The 18,207-nt window shown below is 37.5% G+C and overlaps 1 protein-coding gene across 1 annotated transcript in view; it reads right to left on the bottom strand.

Annotated features, from left to right (window-relative positions):
• ADAM28 (ADAM metallopeptidase domain 28) overlaps nucleotides 1-18,207 on the bottom strand; it is an 81,946-nt gene that overhangs the window by 34,397 nt on the left and 29,342 nt on the right. Inside the window, exons 7-10 of the mRNA XM_064271935.1 lie at nucleotides 11,572-11,643; nucleotides 10,590-10,661; nucleotides 3,688-3,857; nucleotides 272-356 (exon numbers count right to left, since the gene is read on the bottom strand). Coding sequence (XP_064128005.1) covers nucleotides 272-356; nucleotides 3,688-3,857; nucleotides 10,590-10,661; nucleotides 11,572-11,643 — 399 coding nt within the window. The remainder of the gene's footprint in view (nucleotides 1-271; nucleotides 357-3,687; nucleotides 3,858-10,589; nucleotides 10,662-11,571; nucleotides 11,644-18,207) is intronic.

Here is an 18,207-nt window from a genome sequence, read left to right on the forward strand (position 1 = left end):
CTGATTCCAACTCATAGCGACCCCATAGAGTTTCCAAGGCTGTAAATCTCTATGGAAGCAGACTGCCACATCTTTCTCCAGCAGGGCTATTGGTGGTTTCAAACCACTGACCTTCCGGTTAGCAACTGATCACTTTAACCACTGTACCATCAGGGCTCCTTTTCATGATCATAAGAGGAACCAAAGTTGAAAATTTCTTATTTTGGATTTCTTATTTTAAAGAAAGTAGACATCATGAACTGTAAAACCAACAGTTCATCTTCAAACAAACCTGAACAATGCCAACAGAATGATAAGGAGAGCACATTGTAGACATGAAAGCAAGGCCCACAGTCGTTCCAGAAAGTTCTTTTGCCCTGCAATAAAGAAATAAGTTGATATAACAACTTATGATTCTAAGCTATATTTTCTATGGACAATTCTTCCAGGAGTCTAAATGGTTAGCAGAGAAACTCACATTGTGAACCCTCACTCTTAAATTTTTCCTTCAATTTTTGAATTTGCATGAGGCATTTTTTTTTTCTATAAAATGGTTCTCAAATCACCCAAAATCCAAGTACCTGGGTGTATTTTAATGTTTTTACCTCTCACTATTAATTATTATATTTTTAAATGTGAAATTAATTCCTTATCAAGAAAAAAATGTTTCTCCCAATAATTTTTTCCCCTTATTTTCATATTAGTATTGCCACACATGCTTTGTTCTCATTTATATATTTACCTTATATATTTTTATATCCATTTATTTTTATTTAATGCTGTTTCAGCTTCAGTGAGATTTTGAATTTGGACCCATTGTGAAAGTATCTGTATTGTTAAAGACTTATGATATTGAAATATTTGTCCCACTGAAGAGGGATTTGAACCATTTGCCTTTATTTACATAGATGTTATGTCTGGTCCCTAGTAATTTTAATGTTTTTTTGGTTTTGTTTCATTTTGTTTCTCTGTAATTTGTAATGGTTCTATGCTCTTCACTTTCTTTTTGTTCTTTTGTTATCTTTACAAGATCCTGGTTCCTGTTTGTTTCTAGAAATTTGCAAAGCATGCATTGATTTTTTACTTCCTCCATTAAATTCGTTTGTGTAAAAAATTTAACCTATATTTTCCCACTTACCAATATCAAGAATGGAGAGTACTGACTCTGTCATGCAAAACAGGAAGTTAGAGAACTTCCTCCCACCTTTCATTTTCTGCAGTTTTATTCCTTTATTTAATCTGACATTTCAGATTTTTTTGAAATTATACTTTAGATTATACATATGTTAAAGATTTACAATACTTGTATTCTCCTTTGAAACTATATTGTAAACTTGTTTATACTTAATTACACATTTGTGTGGTTTCAATTCTCACTACCAGACTTATTTTAAGCCAGTACTTCTTGTGCTGAGATGTTACGTAGCCGAGATGTTACGTAGCCATAGATAACCAGTACAGAAATATTGCTCATTTGTAAAAAATAAAATCTTCCCCCTTCCAGACATTTTCTACTTCGGTTCCTCTTAGTAGGTAGAGCATATTTAGACTTTAACATTCCTACAGTTATAGGTTATCTTTTGTTAATTTGTCTAGTAAATGGTAAGACTTTCAAATTACAAATGGAAAGACAGATATTTCCTTCTATTATATCTTTAAATAGTGTTTTTACCCTGTTTTATTTTGCCCTATTCAAGAAATCTGTTACTGATATTGGACTGCCATTATTTACCTATACTTCTATCGCCCTTTCTGTAATTTTTCTTTCTACCCTGTTTCTCTACAGTACGGGAGTAAAACAAGATTTCAGCATAGTCCCTGCAGCCAGTCTAGTAAGAGTTCAAGTCTCTTACTACTTACTGGTTATGAGATCTTGGAAAATCCATAAACCTTTACACAAAGAATGAGCTCTTTCACATGGTATGTGCTTCAGTCTAGAACTCAACTCTCCAAATTAAGCAATGTGGCAGCTATTTTCCAAAGATGACCTCCAAGGAGCCTGCCTTGCAGTATTCATGTTCTGTGTAATGCCTTCCCATTGAATCTGGGTTGGCCATTTGACTTAATCTTGACCGACAGAATATACCAGAAGTGACACTTTGTGACTTCAGAGCTTAGGTCATAAGGAGCCCTGAAGCTTTCTTCTGACCCTGTTGGAATGTTTATTCTGGGAGAAACTAGCCACCAACTTCCTCAAGATTGCCATGTTGAAGGAAGGCCAAGTTAGCCACATGAAAGCCCGTATAGCAAGAGAAAGATGACCAACCAGCCTAAACTATTCCAGCATACCAGCCTACACACCAGACATATACATAAAGAAGAATTCTTTTAAGCCAGTAAGTTTTGTGCTGAGATGTTATGCAGCAATATTATAACAAGTACAGAAATATTAATTATGAAAGGACATAGTCCACTTATATCCCATGACACCATCTGCTGTCTTAGGAAGAGGAACTTTCAGGTAACCTCAAGTCACTCTCTGCTTCCTTCTATCTGATTCCCACTGCAAAGCATCCAACAGAATTTTGATGCTCAGCAGTCTTGTGTAATTATAGCCATTAGATTTATTTCCCTCGATTTTTTTTTTTTAAGTTGGTCCTTTCAGCACGATGATAGATGTCCTAGTTTCCTACTTCTGCTGTAACAGAAATATAGCATGGCTGTATTTAAGGAACAGAAATGTATTATTCCACAGTTCAGGAGTTTAGAAGTCTGCATTCAGGGTTTGGCTCTAAGGGGAAGGTCCTTCTTTGTTTATTCCAGCTTCTAGTAGCCAGCAATTCTAGGAGTTCCTGGTCTTGTAGATTTATCTGCCTCTGTTGTCAGATAACATCTGTCTTTCCCCATGTCTGTGAGTCTCTGAGTGTAATCTCCTCTTTGTATAAATCAGAAGGGATTAGGTTTAGGAAATACTCTACACTAATAGGGTCTCAGTAATATAATAAAGAAAATTTTATTTTTAAACAGGATTACAACCACAGGAGTTAGGATTCCAATACATATTAGGGGTAACATTCTTTAATCCATAACAGTGGAGATGTGGGATTAGAATATTCTTTTTTTTTTTTTTTTTTTCTATCCTAGAATTTTCTCCAGAATGGAGCTCAAAGCCCAGGAGTTCTTTTTAAAAGCTGAATGTAAATCCCTTTTGCTATTATCTAAACTTGTCTTTCTTTTCTCCATATCCAATAAAAACTGACAAGCTCTTTATATAAATTTTTCTTTATATACCATTGGACAATTATCGGCTTCTCTTAAAAGTCTGAGAAGCCAATAATTGTCCAATGATATATAAAGAGCTTGTCAGTTTTTATTGGATATACAGAAAGGAAAGACAAGTTAAAAAAAAGGAAACCCTGATGGGTGTAGTGGTTAAGCGCTAACCAATAGGTTGACAGTTTGAATCCACTAGGAGCCCCTTGGAAACTCTATGTGGCAGTTCTACTGTATCCTATAGGATCATCATGGGTTGGAATTGACTCGATAGCAATGGGTTTGGGGTTTTTTTGGTTCTTAAAAATACATTTGGATCATAAGTAAGAGCATATTCAACATAAGATACAAATGAGTATTTTTTAAGCCTTTAATCATTTTTGTGCAAACCCTTTCCTCTTACCCTGTATTTTCAGATACTTCTTTTTACCGAGTCTTTGAAAAGCTTCAATGATGAATACCATGTAGTGTGCAAAGGAGAAAATCTATACATACGTGATTAGCTGAGCAATATCATGGCGCTTTCTTCTTAGGAGGACACTCCCCCTCCATTTAGAAAAATTTTCCAGGGTGAAGCTTGCATTTGGGGTTATCTTTATCTTATCTTCATCTGTCCAGATTTCCATACCAACTAAGGCCACATGAGTATTGAGTTTTTTATAAAGCTGTCCAGAGAGACAAATGACAAAGAAACACTTTACAATGATGACATTATATTTTAATATTTACAATGTTCTTTTTGTTTTCAAACTTATTTATAACAGCATTGTGAATACCTTCTTTCCAAACATTCTTGTGAAACAGAAGTTATCATCTCTGTTTACAAACACTACCATCCCCATTCCAAGGCAGTGCAGATACCCTTACAGGTTTCATGTTTTAAACTCCTTTTTTGGAGAAAAGGCTCTATTGAAACAAACTTCTCTTTCTTGCAACATCAAGAAATTATAATTTTGTGTTAATAGCTCATTATTACTATGGCTTCTTTTAAGTACATTTACTCATATGCTTATGAATGTTCTCAAAGTCCTAATATTTCAGAATTAGCAAACTTGGCTCAGCGCTGGTTTGGGCATTAAAGAAGTTCCACACTACGTGGAAAAGTCCTACATCTGTGAATCACAGTAAGTAAGGCTCTACAAGGTAAGACAGTACACAATACTGGGGAAGCCAGCACAACTTGTACAAGGCAAGGTCACAGAAGCTCCATAGACACATCCAAACTCCCTGAGGGACGGAATTACTGGGCTGAGAGCTGTGGGGACCATGGTCCCCAGGAACATCTGGATCAATTCACATAACACAGTTCATAAAGAAAATGTTCTACATTCTAGTTTGGTGAACAGCATCTGGGGTCTTAAAAGCCTGTGAGTGGACATCTAAGATACTCCAATGGTCACACCCCATCCAGAGCAAGGGAGAATGAAGAAAACCAAAGACACAAGGGAAAAATTAATCCAAAGGACTAATGGACCACAACTATGACAGCCTCCACCAGACTGAGTCCAGCACGACTAGATGGTGCCAGCTACCACCACTCGCTGCTCTGACAGGGATCACAATAGAGGGTCCCAGACAGAACTGGAGAAAAATGTAGAACAAAATTCTAACTCATAAAAAAGACCAGACTTACTGACCTGACAGAGGCTGGAGAAACCCCAAGAGTATGGCCCCATGACAACATTTTAGCTCAGTAATGAAGTCACTCCCGAGGTTCACCCTTCAGCCAAAGATTAAATATGCCCATAAAACAAAACGAGACTAAAGGGGCACACCAGCCCAGCAGCAAGGACTAGAAAGCAGGAGGGGACAGGAAAGCTGGTAATAGGAAACCCAAAGCTGAGAAGGAAGAGTGTTGACAGGTTGTGGTGTTTGTAATCAATGCCACAAAACAATATGTGTACTAATTATTTAATGAGAAGCTAATTTGTTCTGTAAACCTTCATTTGAAGTACAATAAAAAAAATTATTAAACAAACAAAAAGATAAGTAAGGCTCTAATTCTTAAACCAGTACTGAGACAAATAAATTGCAAAAGAAAGGGGACAAACCTCAGAAATAAAGAGTTAAAGCTTGTGATTAAGATAAATGCTAGTATGATTTATAAAACTGCAGTGACAGGCCTTCTCATGAAGCACTTTTCTGCTGAGAAACCTGAAGAAATTTTTTAAGAAAGAGTAGTTTGCAAAACAATAAAAGAATTGAAGAAAGCAACTATTATCAAAAGTGAAGAAAAAATCCTGCCAGATTATAATCCTTTCCTTGATTATTACCCCAACTTCCTTGTTTCTTCCTGGCTTTATTTCACTCATCTGACAAACACCCAACCTTACTTAAAACCAATTCTCCCTTACTTTGCTCCTCTACCATGCCTCTGAAGACAGATGGGGAAAACACAACTGTGCTGACTGCTTCAGTTTAAAGCCATGGCTTCTAACATCAAGTGGTCCTTACCGCTTCCCAGCAAACCTGCTGCATTTTCAAAATCCACTCAGTCTCAAAGGCTTCTGCACAATTTTTCACACTTGCTCCTTTCTATTAGAAATTCTAACTCTTTTATATCCTCACTTTCAGCAGATGCCCTTGCCTCCAAATTCATTAACAGTATGCAAACAATCCGAAGAGAAATTCTTCAAGCTCCCATCCCATAACCACCTCTTCCCCCTTACCTATCCCTGTCCAGACACCTGTGCCTCCCCTTCTTTATTATATCCATGAATGGCCAGTCAGCCTAAGGCCAAATTAGGTCCCATGTCTCTCCCCTAATTAAGGATGTTACTCCAGAAACTCCTCTCTTTCCGGCACTATCCTTCAGTAGCCTTCCATCAAATCATTCCCATTTCCATAAAAAGGAACTATCATTTGTCCCAATTTAGGGAAAAAATACCCACTTCTTTTAATGTCACTTCCCCCTCTAACTTGTGTGTCATTTCTCTGCTCCCCTTAATACCAAAACATCTTGAAAGTATCTTCTGTATCTAATTGCTCTTATCTCATTCTCTCTTGAGTTCCTTCTAATCATCCTTGTACTCTTAAATTCCACGAAACTGGGTTTGTCAAAGTGGTCAGTAGCTTCTACTGAGTGATCAACTCTCAGTCCTCAGCAGCTTTAATGTCATTTGCCATTCCCTCCACTTGGTTTTTGGGTTCCACTTGATAGATTTTTGTTTCAAGCAGCTTCTACAATAGTACTGTCTCCTGATTTCCACCTACCTCACCATCTACCCCTTCTTGGCTTCTTTGGCAGTTTCTCCTCTGCTCTAACTTATAATCAAAGAAGTACTCCAGGGCTCAGTGCTTACGTCTCTATTCCATTTATCTAGCTCCATACCCTTGGCGATCATAAACCAAGGATAGGCAAATTTTGTCTGTATAGGGCCAGATAGTAAATATTTTAGACTTTGTAGGACATACATTCTCCGTCACAACTACTCACCTCAGTCACTGTAGTAGGAAAGCAGTCAGAGACAGTATGTAAACAAATAGGCATGGCTGTGTTTAAATAAATTCACTTTACAAAGGCAGCAGGCTGGATTTTGTTCACAGCCTATAGTTTGTTGACCTCTGTCTTCTATCATTTAAATAAGCTGAAGACTTACACGTTTATATCTCCTTCCAGGACTCACCCTAGAACTCCAATTTTGTATATGCAGGTAACTACTCAGCATTTCCACTAGGATGTTTAAATGATATCTCAAAATTAATGTATCCAAAACAGAAGGTCCAAACTTTCTCCCCAGTCAGGCTCCTATCCCATTCTTCTCATTCTTGAAATTCCTCAGGCCAGAGTCCTTAATACAAATTTTGAGTCCTTTTTTTCTTAACTTCCCATCCTTACCCCCTAAACACTGCTGACTCTGTCTAGAGCTCAGCTATTCTCAACGAACTCATTATTATGGTTTTTGACCAAGCCATCATCATTTCTTGCCCTAAATTATGGCATGATTCTCCTGCTAGTTTTCTTGCTTCTGCTCTTGCTTTCCTTCAGTTTCCTTTCAGCTTAAGGCTCAAAGTAATGCTTTAAGAACATACGTCTGATTATATCAAACCCAGCCCAGGCTCTCCAATGTCTTCCCATCACGTGCAGAGTAACAAAGTTCTTACACAGGACCACAAAGTTCTTCATAGTCTGGCTACTACTATTTCTCAGATGTCATCTCTCCCTACCCTCGCCCTGGCTCACTTCATTTCAGCCACATTGGCCTTTTTGCTGTACCTCAAACATGATGAACAAGGCCCCACCCTCAGTGCCTTTGCTGTGACACTCCGTTCTGCCTCACATACTTTTCCATCCAGATATGATGATTCTTTTCTTCAGGTCTCTACTCAAATGACACCTTATCAGAGAGCTCTTTCCTATATAACTTGGCACCCATGATGAATCTCTCTTTTTTACCCTACTTTACTTTTTTCTTTATAGTACATATTACTCTATGACATGCTATTTTATTATCTATTTGTTTATGTTTTTATCCTTGAACATGAATGTAAACTCCTTGAAGGATCATATATTTGCCAGTTTTGTTCTCACTTTACCCCCATAACCTAGAAAAGTACCGGGCACAAAGTAGGTATTCAAATATTACCAATTCTTAGAGTTTCTTAAAAAGAATTGATATAATCTTTGTGGTGAGAAGAAGAGATATGATTTTGGTCATTCAATCTACCCTCATTTTTTTTACATTCTTAGAGAATTTGCAGGATACCACAGAATAACTCAACTATTTCAAACAATGCATGCCAACTATGTACTCAACTAATAAGAAATTAACAATTAAGATTTTATTGGAGGGATCTAATAATCTTTTCTAAAGATTTTGAAAATTAGATGATAAAATTATGTTTAAGGAATACACCATCAACAGTTTTACAATCCAAATGGGCTTTGAAACCTGACAGATCTTAGACAAGTTACTTTGCTTCCCAGGATGTAGTTCTTTAGCTGCAAATTATGTTTAACAATATCTTTCTCAGGTTTGTCCTGGGTACTAAATGAGATAATGCAAATGAAAGATGCTAGAGGTCATTGTAGTCTGTTTTTTTCTTTTTTCTGTTTTTTTCTTCCTATCAACTTTCTACTGGGATTTGTTTTTCAGAATTATCTTACTGAGCTTTAGGAAAATAGAATAAAACAAAACAAAACATCGCACTAAAAAAACAGCTTTTATAACTTTATGGACCTGAGAATAGTGTGTGAAGTGGCAAGTAGGTGAGAAAATTCTCTATTATGTAATATTAATATTCACTGAAGTAGTGATCACCACTTATGAACTAGTCTCAGGGTCTGAGCTTTGCTCCCCTGCTTCATTCATAGAGAAGCTCAATAACATCTGCTGGAAAATTGCTTAAAATTATATTTAATAAAAGAGTACCTTCTAAGGTTGCTTAGGTAACAACCAGATACCTCAGGGAATTTGGTTCCTTGGTTTGGAGATTGAGGGTTGTGGTTTCATGGGTCATCCCAGCTAATTGGTTGGCCTAATAATGTGTTTAGTGCTTCTGTTCTGTCTACTAGTTCACTGCATAGTGGCTGGAGTTTTAAAAGCTTTCAAGTAGCCATTCAAGGCACAGCAATTGGTCTCTATTAGCCTGGAGCAACAGAGGAGGAAGAGTTAGGAATAGGAGGAGACAATGGAATGTGTAGCTAATTGCCTCTAAGAACAACTGCCTCCTTTGCCACGAGAGCAGAACTGGAGGGTTTCCAGCTGCTCTTACTGAACATTTTGACCAAATATTCTACAGAAGAATCCTAATCAAAAAGGAGAAAATGCAGAACTTAATTTGAATTTCTCATGGAATCCAGACTAAGATAATCTTTAAACCAAAAATATTCCCTAAAGTCTTCTTAAAACCAAAGTTTAGCTTAACTAGTAAGAATGTCTGCCTTGAGCATTATGCTCTTTGAAGATCTATCTATATGGGATTAAACTGACAGTATCAACTCGAAAGATTAAATAGGAACAACTCAGAAAAGGAGGGAGAGAATGGTTGCATAACTCAAAGCATGTAATCAATGTCACTGAATTGTACATATAGGAACTTGAATTGGTGTATATTTTTGCTGTGTATATTCTCAACAATAGAAAAAATTATTTAAAAAAATTATATTTAACACTTATACACTGCTGGTGGGGATGTAAAATGGTACGACCATTTTGGAAATTGATTTGGCGCTTCCTTAAAAAGCTAGAAAGAGAATTACCATATGATCCAGCGTACACAATGGAATATTACTCATCCATAAAGAACAGTGAGGAATCTGTGAAACATTTCATAACATGGAGGAATCTGGAAGGCATTATGCTGAGTGAAATTAGTCAGTTGCAAAAGGACAAATATTGTATGAGATCACTATTATAAGAACTCAAGAAATAGTTTAAACAGAGAAGAAAATATTCTTTGATGGTTACGAGGGGGGGAGGGAGAGAGGGTGGGAGGGGGTACTCACTAATTACATAGTAGATAAGAAGTACTTTAGGTGACGGGAAAGATAACACACAATACAGGCTAGGTCAGCAAAAGTGGACTAAACCAAAAGCAAAGAAGTTTCCTGAATAAACTGAATGCTTTGAAGGCCAGCGTAGCAGGGGTGGGGGTTTGGAGACCATGGTTTCAGGGGACATCTGAGTCCAGTGGCATAATAAAATCTATTAAGAAAACGTTCTGCATCCCACCTTGGAGAGAGGCGTCTGGGGTCTTAAACGCTAGCGAGTGGCCATCAAAGATGCATCAATTGGTCTCAACCCACTTGGATCAAAAAGAGAATGAACACCAAGAATACAAAGTAATTATGAGCCCAAGAGACAGAAAGGGCCACATAAACCAGAGACTACATCAGCCTGAGACCAGAAGAGCTAGATGGTCCCGGCTACAACCCATGACTGCCCTGACAGGGAACACAACAGAGAACCCCTGAGGGAGCAGGACAGCAGCAGGATGCAGACCCCAAATTCTTGTAAAAAGACCAGACTTAATGGTCTGACTAAGACTAGAAGGACCCCAGTGGTCATGGTCCCCAGACCCTCTGTTGGCCCAAGACAGGAAACATTCCCGAAGCGAACCCTTCAGACAGGGATTGGACTAGACAATAGGTTGGAGAGGGATGCTGATGAGGAGTGAGCTTCTTGGATCAGGTGGACACTTGAGGCTATGTTGGCATCTCCTGCCTGGAGGGGAGAGGAGAGGGTAGAGGGGGTTGGAAGCTGGTGAAATGGACAGGAAAAGAGAGAGGGGAGGGAGAGAGTGGGCTGTCTCATTAGGTGGAGAGCAATTGGGAGTATGTAGCAAGGTGTATATAAGTTTTTGTGTGAGACACTGACTTGATTTGTAAACTTTCACTTAAAGCACACTAAAAATTATAAAAACAAAAAAATTATATTTAATAAAACATATCATACCATGTTGACATAATTCGCCATCTCAAAAACTCTCTTTCTTATTTCCTCTGGATTTTTATTGTACTTTTTAAACTAAAAGACAACCAAGATAAAAATAAAAGAATTAATAGAAATTAACTGGAAAGTGTAAAAGCCAACCTTGATATATATTACTTATCAGTGGTTATTTTTAAGGTTCAGATACAAAAATTAACAGTAATAAGTTAGAAACCAATTGCTTCCTTATTTCTCTAACTATATTCAAGCATTTTGGGCAGAAATGTTTTATTTTTTAAAGTACTAGCTCAATGTAAGGCTTTGAGGAGTTATTCCAAACATATTTCCTGTTACACACCATGGTTACTTAAGCTGTGCAGAATTATGCAAGGAGTAGTTTTCTTTTGTTTGTTTTTAAATGAGCACTAACTGAATGCAGTATAATAAAGAAGGCAAAGTTTTAGGACTTGAAGTGATAAATTTGTTCATATTTTTATAGCATAAGTTTTTTTTTTTCTTTTTGGGATCACACATGTGGACCTTGCTTTTAGAAAATCCAATATATGAACATATATTCTTGTAAAAGGAGAAAAACAGTGAATATTACCAGAGATTTGAACTTTTCAGAAGATTTAATTCAGTCTTTCATATTTACTGCTCTCTGATGAGCATAAATTCTAATTTACAAATGATTAAACTATTTGATAGGAGGTGACAAAGGGATTTAATTAGAAACTAAGTTTGGAGTCTTAAGACAATAAGAAAAGAGCATCCTCGTGCCAAAAATTTCAATTTATGCATTTCATACCAGGTGCAAATATCTGAAAAGGAGAAATAATATCGGTTTAATAATAAACGTCAAATTTCATAGGTTCAGAACAATTTGTAACTGTAGCTCAAATTCATGATTTTTCAAAGCTGATTCAGAACATTTAGTATCTCACATAATAAGTAAATTTACATAGAAGGAGGTTTTAAAAGACCCATTTATCTAATATATATTTACCTCACTATTATCCAGGACCAAATAATATTCTATATATTTCTTATTTTTCTCAATCTTCTGATCATTCAGTTTCTGAAATATAAGAAGGAAAATTACTAAGACAACATCTTTCTCTGCAAGAATCATCTGTTCATTTGAAATGTATAATTTTATAAGAGGTTGACTGATATCTTGGAGTAAAGGATGGCAATATACCAGTTTAACTCCAACTCAACAGCTAGGATTATGTGCAGGCAAGACTAAGGATGTTAGATCTAGGAGGGACATCAGTAATATTCTAGTCTGACTGCTTTATTTGACCAGAGTTTAGATGGTTTCACAACTAATTCACAGGAGAGTTGGAGCTAACACCAAAGTCTTGAGATTTTCTGAACAGTGTACTTTCCTTGCCATCCTGCCAAGAAATAGAAAGCCTATGACTTCAGCATTCTTCCATTGTCCTTTTAGTAGCTTTTTTATTCCCATCCTAGTGAACATAACCTCCTTTACAATAGTGCAATGCCAGAGCCCCAAGGTGCTTAGTCTGTTCTTTTCTCCCTGGAGAGCCCTGAATTTCTTTCATGCACTCTAATGTTTTTAAATGTTTTTCTTTCTTAAAAAAAAAAAAAATTATATTGCCTTGTCCTATGAAAAAGTAGCAGATGGCTACTTATTTATTTTATAATTCATACTAAATAATAAAATATCAAAGTTTATTATGTTGCATTTCTGGAAGTGTTTATCTCTTATCAGGTTAAACTCTTCCATTAACAAAAACAAATTACTGAAGATACAATTTCAAGTATTACCTTTGGAAATGCATACTTACCCCCTTTTCCACAACACATACACACTCTCCTTAGAAACAAAATATTGATTATACTTACTATGCACCCACACTCTTCTGGGCACTAAGGATACAGCAATGAAATAAATATGTCCGTGTGCTTATGGAGCTCACAACAGACACAGAAATATAGAAATAGCAGATAGTAATAAGTGCTCTGCAGAGGATCAAATGGGGTGATGTGATATTGAGTGACTATGTTGTCATTTCAGAATAGATGGTTAAGAACAACTTCTCTAAAGAGTTGGCCCTTAAGCAGACATATTAATGACAATGAACAGCCAGAAGTAGGAAGACAATTTGGAAGATAATTTCAGCAAAAAAAAAAAAATATATATATATATATATATATATATATACATATATATCAAAAAGACTCTAAGGTGAACTGATATTGGCATGTTTGAAGCACAGGGGAAAAAGTTAGTGTTTGTTGGAACACAATAAGGGTGGTGAGCAGTGGGTGAGGAGAAATTAGAGGAGATTAGGCAGGACCCTAACCGTAGAGAGATTTATAACTCATGGTCAGGTATTTGAACTTTGTCCTAAAAGCAACAGGAAGCCATTAGAGGCTTTTCAGCAGAAAAATGACATGGTATTTACAATAAAAAATAACTTTACTAATTGTGTGGAGAGTGGATTCTATTCTGTGGCAAGGGAGGAATGTGAGTGAGAAGGTCAGACAGCGGCTGTTGCCATGGTTATTGTGAGATGGATGGCGCCCTGTGGTAGTCCAGAGGAATTAGCAAAGAAAAAGATCTAGAATGTATGTGGAATATATGATGGATACCATATAAGGCCACCACTAGCCTGTAGTTTGTCATACTGTGGTGGCTTGCATGTTGTTGTGATGCTGAAAGATATCCCACCAGTATTTCAAATATCATCAGGGTAACCCATGGTGGACAGGTTTCAGTGGAACTACGAGATTAAGACAGACTAGGAAGAAGGGCCCAGTGATCTACTTCTAAAAAAAAATGGCCAGTGAAAACCTTATGAGTAGCAGTAGAACACTGTCTGCTCTAAGGCTGGAAGATGAGCCATTCGGGTTGGAAAACACTCAGAATACAACTGGGGAAGAGTGCCCTCAAAACAGAGTCATTCTTAGAGACATGAATGAAGTTTAGCATTCGCAACCTTCATCTGCTTATGTGGCATGACTCAAAATGAGAAGAAACAGCTGCAAACACCCATTAATAATCAGAATGTGAAATGTACGAAGTACGAATCCAGGAAAATTGGAAGTTGTCAAAAATGAAATGGAATGCATAAAGACTGATATCCTAAGCATTTGTGAGCTGAATTGGACAATCATATGGTCTACTATGCAGGAAATGACAAATTGAAGAGAAATGGCATCACATTTATCATCAAAAAGAACATTGCAAGATCTATCCTGAAGTACAATGCTGTCAGTGATAGAGTATAATATCCATACGCATACAAAGAAGACCAGTTAATAAAGACCATTATTCAAATTTATGCACCAATCACTAAGGTCAAAGATGAAGAAATTGAAAACTTTTGCCAACTTCTGCGGTCTGAAATTGATCAAACATGCAATCAAGATACACTGGTAATTACTGGTGATTGGAATGTGAAAGCTGGCAACAAAGAAGACAGATAAATCATTGGAAAATATAGTAGTTGACCTTGGTGATAAAAATGACACCCAGAGATCCCATGATAGAATTCTGAAAGGAAAAACAACTTATTCACTTGAAATATCTTCTACAACAACATAAATGGCAACTATACACGTTGCCCTTGTCAGGTGTGATATACAGAAATCAAATCGACTACATCTGGGGAAAGAGACAATGGAAAGCTCAATATCATTAGCCAGAACAAGGCCAGGGGCCAACGATGAAACAGACCATCAATCGCTCTTACACAAGTTCAAGCTGAAGAAAATTTAAACAAGGATCCAAGAGCCAAGTTTGGATATATCCCACCTGAATTTAGAGACCATCTAAAGAATATATTTGATACATTGAACACTAATGACTGAAGACAAGTGGTGTGATGACTTCAAGGACATATGCATGAAGAAAGCAAAAGGTCATTAAAAAGACAGGAAAGAAAGAAAAGATCAAAGTGGATGTCACAAGAGACTCTGAAATTTGCTCTTGAATATAGAATAGCTAAGGAAAATGGAAAAAATGATGATGTAAAAGAGATGAACAGAAGATTTCAAACGGCAGCTGGAGAAGAAAAAGTAAAGTATTATAATGAAATGTACAAAGATCTGAAGTTAAAAAATGAAAAGGGAAGAACACATTTGGTATTTCTCAAGCTGAAAGAACTGAAAAAAAATTCAAACATCTAGTAGGAATTCTGAAGGATTCTATAGGCAAAATATTGAAAGGCTCATGAAGCATCAAAAGAAGATGGAAGGAAAACACAGACTCATTGCCCCAAAAAGAATTCATCAACATTCAAACATTTCAGGAGGTAACATATGAACAAGGACCAAGGATATTTTAAGGAAGAAGTCCATGCTACACTGAAGGCATTGGTGAAAAACAAGGCTCCAGGAACTGGCAGAATACCCATCGAGATGTTTCAACAAATGGATGCAATGCTGAAAGTGCTCACTTGTCTATGCCAAGAATTTGGAAGACAGCTACCTGGCCAACTGACTGGAAGAGATCCATATTGGTTCTAATGCCAAAGAAAGATGATCCAATAGAATGTGGAAATTATCACACAATATCATTAATATCACAAAAAGTAAAATTTTGCTGAAGATAATTCAAAAAATGATTGCAGCAGAACATTGACATGGAACTGCCAGAAATTCAAGCCAGATTCAGAAGATGACATGGAATGAAGAATAGCATTGCTGGTGTCAAACAGATCTTGGCTGAAAGCAGAGAACAGCAGAAAGATGTTTACTTATGTTTTACTGACTATGCAAAGGCGTTTAACTGTGTGGATCATAACAAATTATGAATCGCATAGCAAAGAATGGTAATCCCTGAACACTTAATTGTACTCATGCAAAACCTGTACATTGACCAAGATGCAGTCATTTGAACAGAACAAGGGGATACCAAATGGTTTAAAATCAGAAAAGTTGTTGTCAGGGTTGTATCCTTTCATCGTACTTATAATCTGAGAAGCTGGACTACATGGAGAATAATGTGGGGAGGTGGGGCCAAGATGGTGAAGTAGTCAGATGCTTCCTGTGGTCCCTCTTACAACAAAGACCTGAAAAAACAAGTGAATTGATTAACTATGACAATCTAGGAGCCCTAAACATCAAAGGCAAAGTTCAGGAATCAGACTGAGTGGTAGGGGGAGGGAGAGATGATTCAGAATCAGCAAGAAGTTGCCAGACCTGACCTGACAGGAGCTAGCACCCTGTAGGCTAGAATCAGCTGGGACCAGCAGTGACAAGCAGTGGCGTTCAAGATGCATTTTTGACGTGAGGTGGCAGAGTCTACTCACACCTCCAGAATCAGCGAAAAGTGACACTCAGCAAAAGATAAGTACATGTGTCTAACCTACTGCATGGAACAAAAAACATTCCTTTGGGAAAAACCTCTCTCTCACTTACCTGCCCCCTTCCCTCTCTGCACAGGGTCTGAGCTGGCTTCAGAGAGTGCCACATCCCCTTGGCTGGAAGTAGGACCTGTCATGTGCCCTGAGCGATCCTCCCAGGCTTGGAGAGGAAAAAAATTAACAAACAGGAAAAAAATAATCCGCCGGCTCCCCTTAACTGGGAACTCAGTTCAGAAACAGCTCCTTTGCCTAGGCACAAACATAAGGGGTTCATAGGCTTTGAAAAACTCTTCACCCCTGCATAGACTTGTGTGGCCCATTTCAAAAGCATAAGCCCTCATTAGCAAAGTACAAGAGGGTATATACCTGAGGTTCTAACTTCAACTGTTTCAGCTATACAGTGGAGAGGCAAGTTCGTGACATTTGACACCACTCTGCCTATTAAGCAGGGTCCTTGCCATCCCACTTCAGAGGCCTGAGGACTGGTGGCTCCACCCAAGTCACCTAGCCACCTGTGGCAGGGGTCCAAGGAAAATGGTACCTCCCAGTCTTTACAGCCAACAGAATAGTACTGGGTGCCCACAGTCTGGCTGCAAAACCTACCACCTATGCACTCTAGGGAACATGGACATGTTTTCTTCACAGACACTCAGGCGCATTTGTCAGCCCCCTGCCTTGCTCGGCGCATGACCCCCTACTGCAGCCAGAAACCTGCGCCTACGCCAATCACCCCTGCTCATCTAGGACTGCACCACGCACTTGGTGACCGATTACCTGAACACTTGAGCTGAACTATACAAGAAAAGTAAATGGACTCCTGGGTTCACATACCTAGTAACAGCTCTAACCACCTGGTGACAGGGCATTAGAGCTTCAAAGACACCAATAATCAAACTAACTTACTCGAGCAGCCTATTTGGGTATATCAAAACTAAATAAAACAAGAAGCTAGGACACAGTAAGCAAACATAAAATAAATAAATACAATAATTTATAGATGGCTTGGAGATAAACGTCAATATCAATCACATAAAGAGGGAGACCATGATGGCTTCAGCAAGCTCCCCAAAAAAGAGAATCAAGAAATCTTCCTGATGAAGATAACTTCCTGGAATTACAAGAGGTAGAATACAAAAGATTAATATACAGAACTCTTCAAGAGATCAGGAAGGAGATCAGGCACAATGCAGAACAAGCCGATAAGCACACAGACAAAGCAACAGATGGCCTTTTAGAGAAGAGCATAATGAAAAATTTAATAGGCTGAAAGAATCCATAGAGAGACAGCAAACACAAATCCAGAAGATTAACAATAAAATTTCAGAATTCGACAATTCAATAGAAAGTCATAGGAGCAGAATTGAGGCAATAGAAGTCAGAAGTAGTAAGACTGCAGATAAAGCACTTGACACCAACATATTTGAGGAAAAATCAGATAAAATAATTTTTTTAAAAATGAAGAAACTATAAGAATTATGTGGGACTCCATCAAGAGGAATACATGTAACTGAGTACCAGAACAGAGGGGCATAACTGAAAATACAGAGAGAACTGTTGAAGATTTGCTGGCAGAAAACTTCACTGATACTGTGAAAGATAAGAAGATATCTATTCAACATGCTTATTGAACCCCATGCAAGGTAGATCCCCCCCAAAAATTCACCAAGACATGTTATAATCAAACTAACCAAAGATAAAGGGAGAATTTTAAGAGTGGCTAGGGATAAATGAAAAGTCAGCACAAAGAAGATTCAATAAGACTAAGCTCAGACTACTCAGCAGAAACCATGCAGGCAAGAAGGCAATGGGATGACATACACAAAGCCTTGAAGGAAAAAAAAATTGCCAGCCAAGAGTTATATATCCAGCAAAACTGTCTCTCAAATATGATGGCAAAATTAGGACATTTCCAGATAAACAGAAGTTTAGGGAATTTGCAGAAACCAAACCAAAATTACAAGAAATACTAAAGGGAGTCCTCCAGTTAGAAGATCAATAAACCAAAAAACCCACTGCCATCCAGTCATTTCCAACTCAGAGCAACCCACTTGGTTAACAGCTGTAGTACTTAACCACTAAGCCACCAGGGTTTTCAGAAAATCAATAACATCATATAAAAACCCAAGATGAGAACATAGGACAGAACCACCATATATCAACCCAGATAGGGAAATCACAAAAATAAATCAAAGCTAAAATGCTCAAAACAGGGAAAAAGAAGCATCATTATGAAAAGATGACAACATTAAAAAAAAAAAAAAGAGGTACTAAAAAATGTAGTCATAGATCTTTCATACGGAGAG

Source organism: Loxodonta africana, chromosome 19 (genome assembly GCF_030014295.1).
Source record: "Loxodonta africana isolate mLoxAfr1 chromosome 19, mLoxAfr1.hap2, whole genome shotgun sequence".
NCBI classification, from domain to species: domain Eukaryota; kingdom Metazoa; phylum Chordata; class Mammalia; order Proboscidea; family Elephantidae; genus Loxodonta; species Loxodonta africana.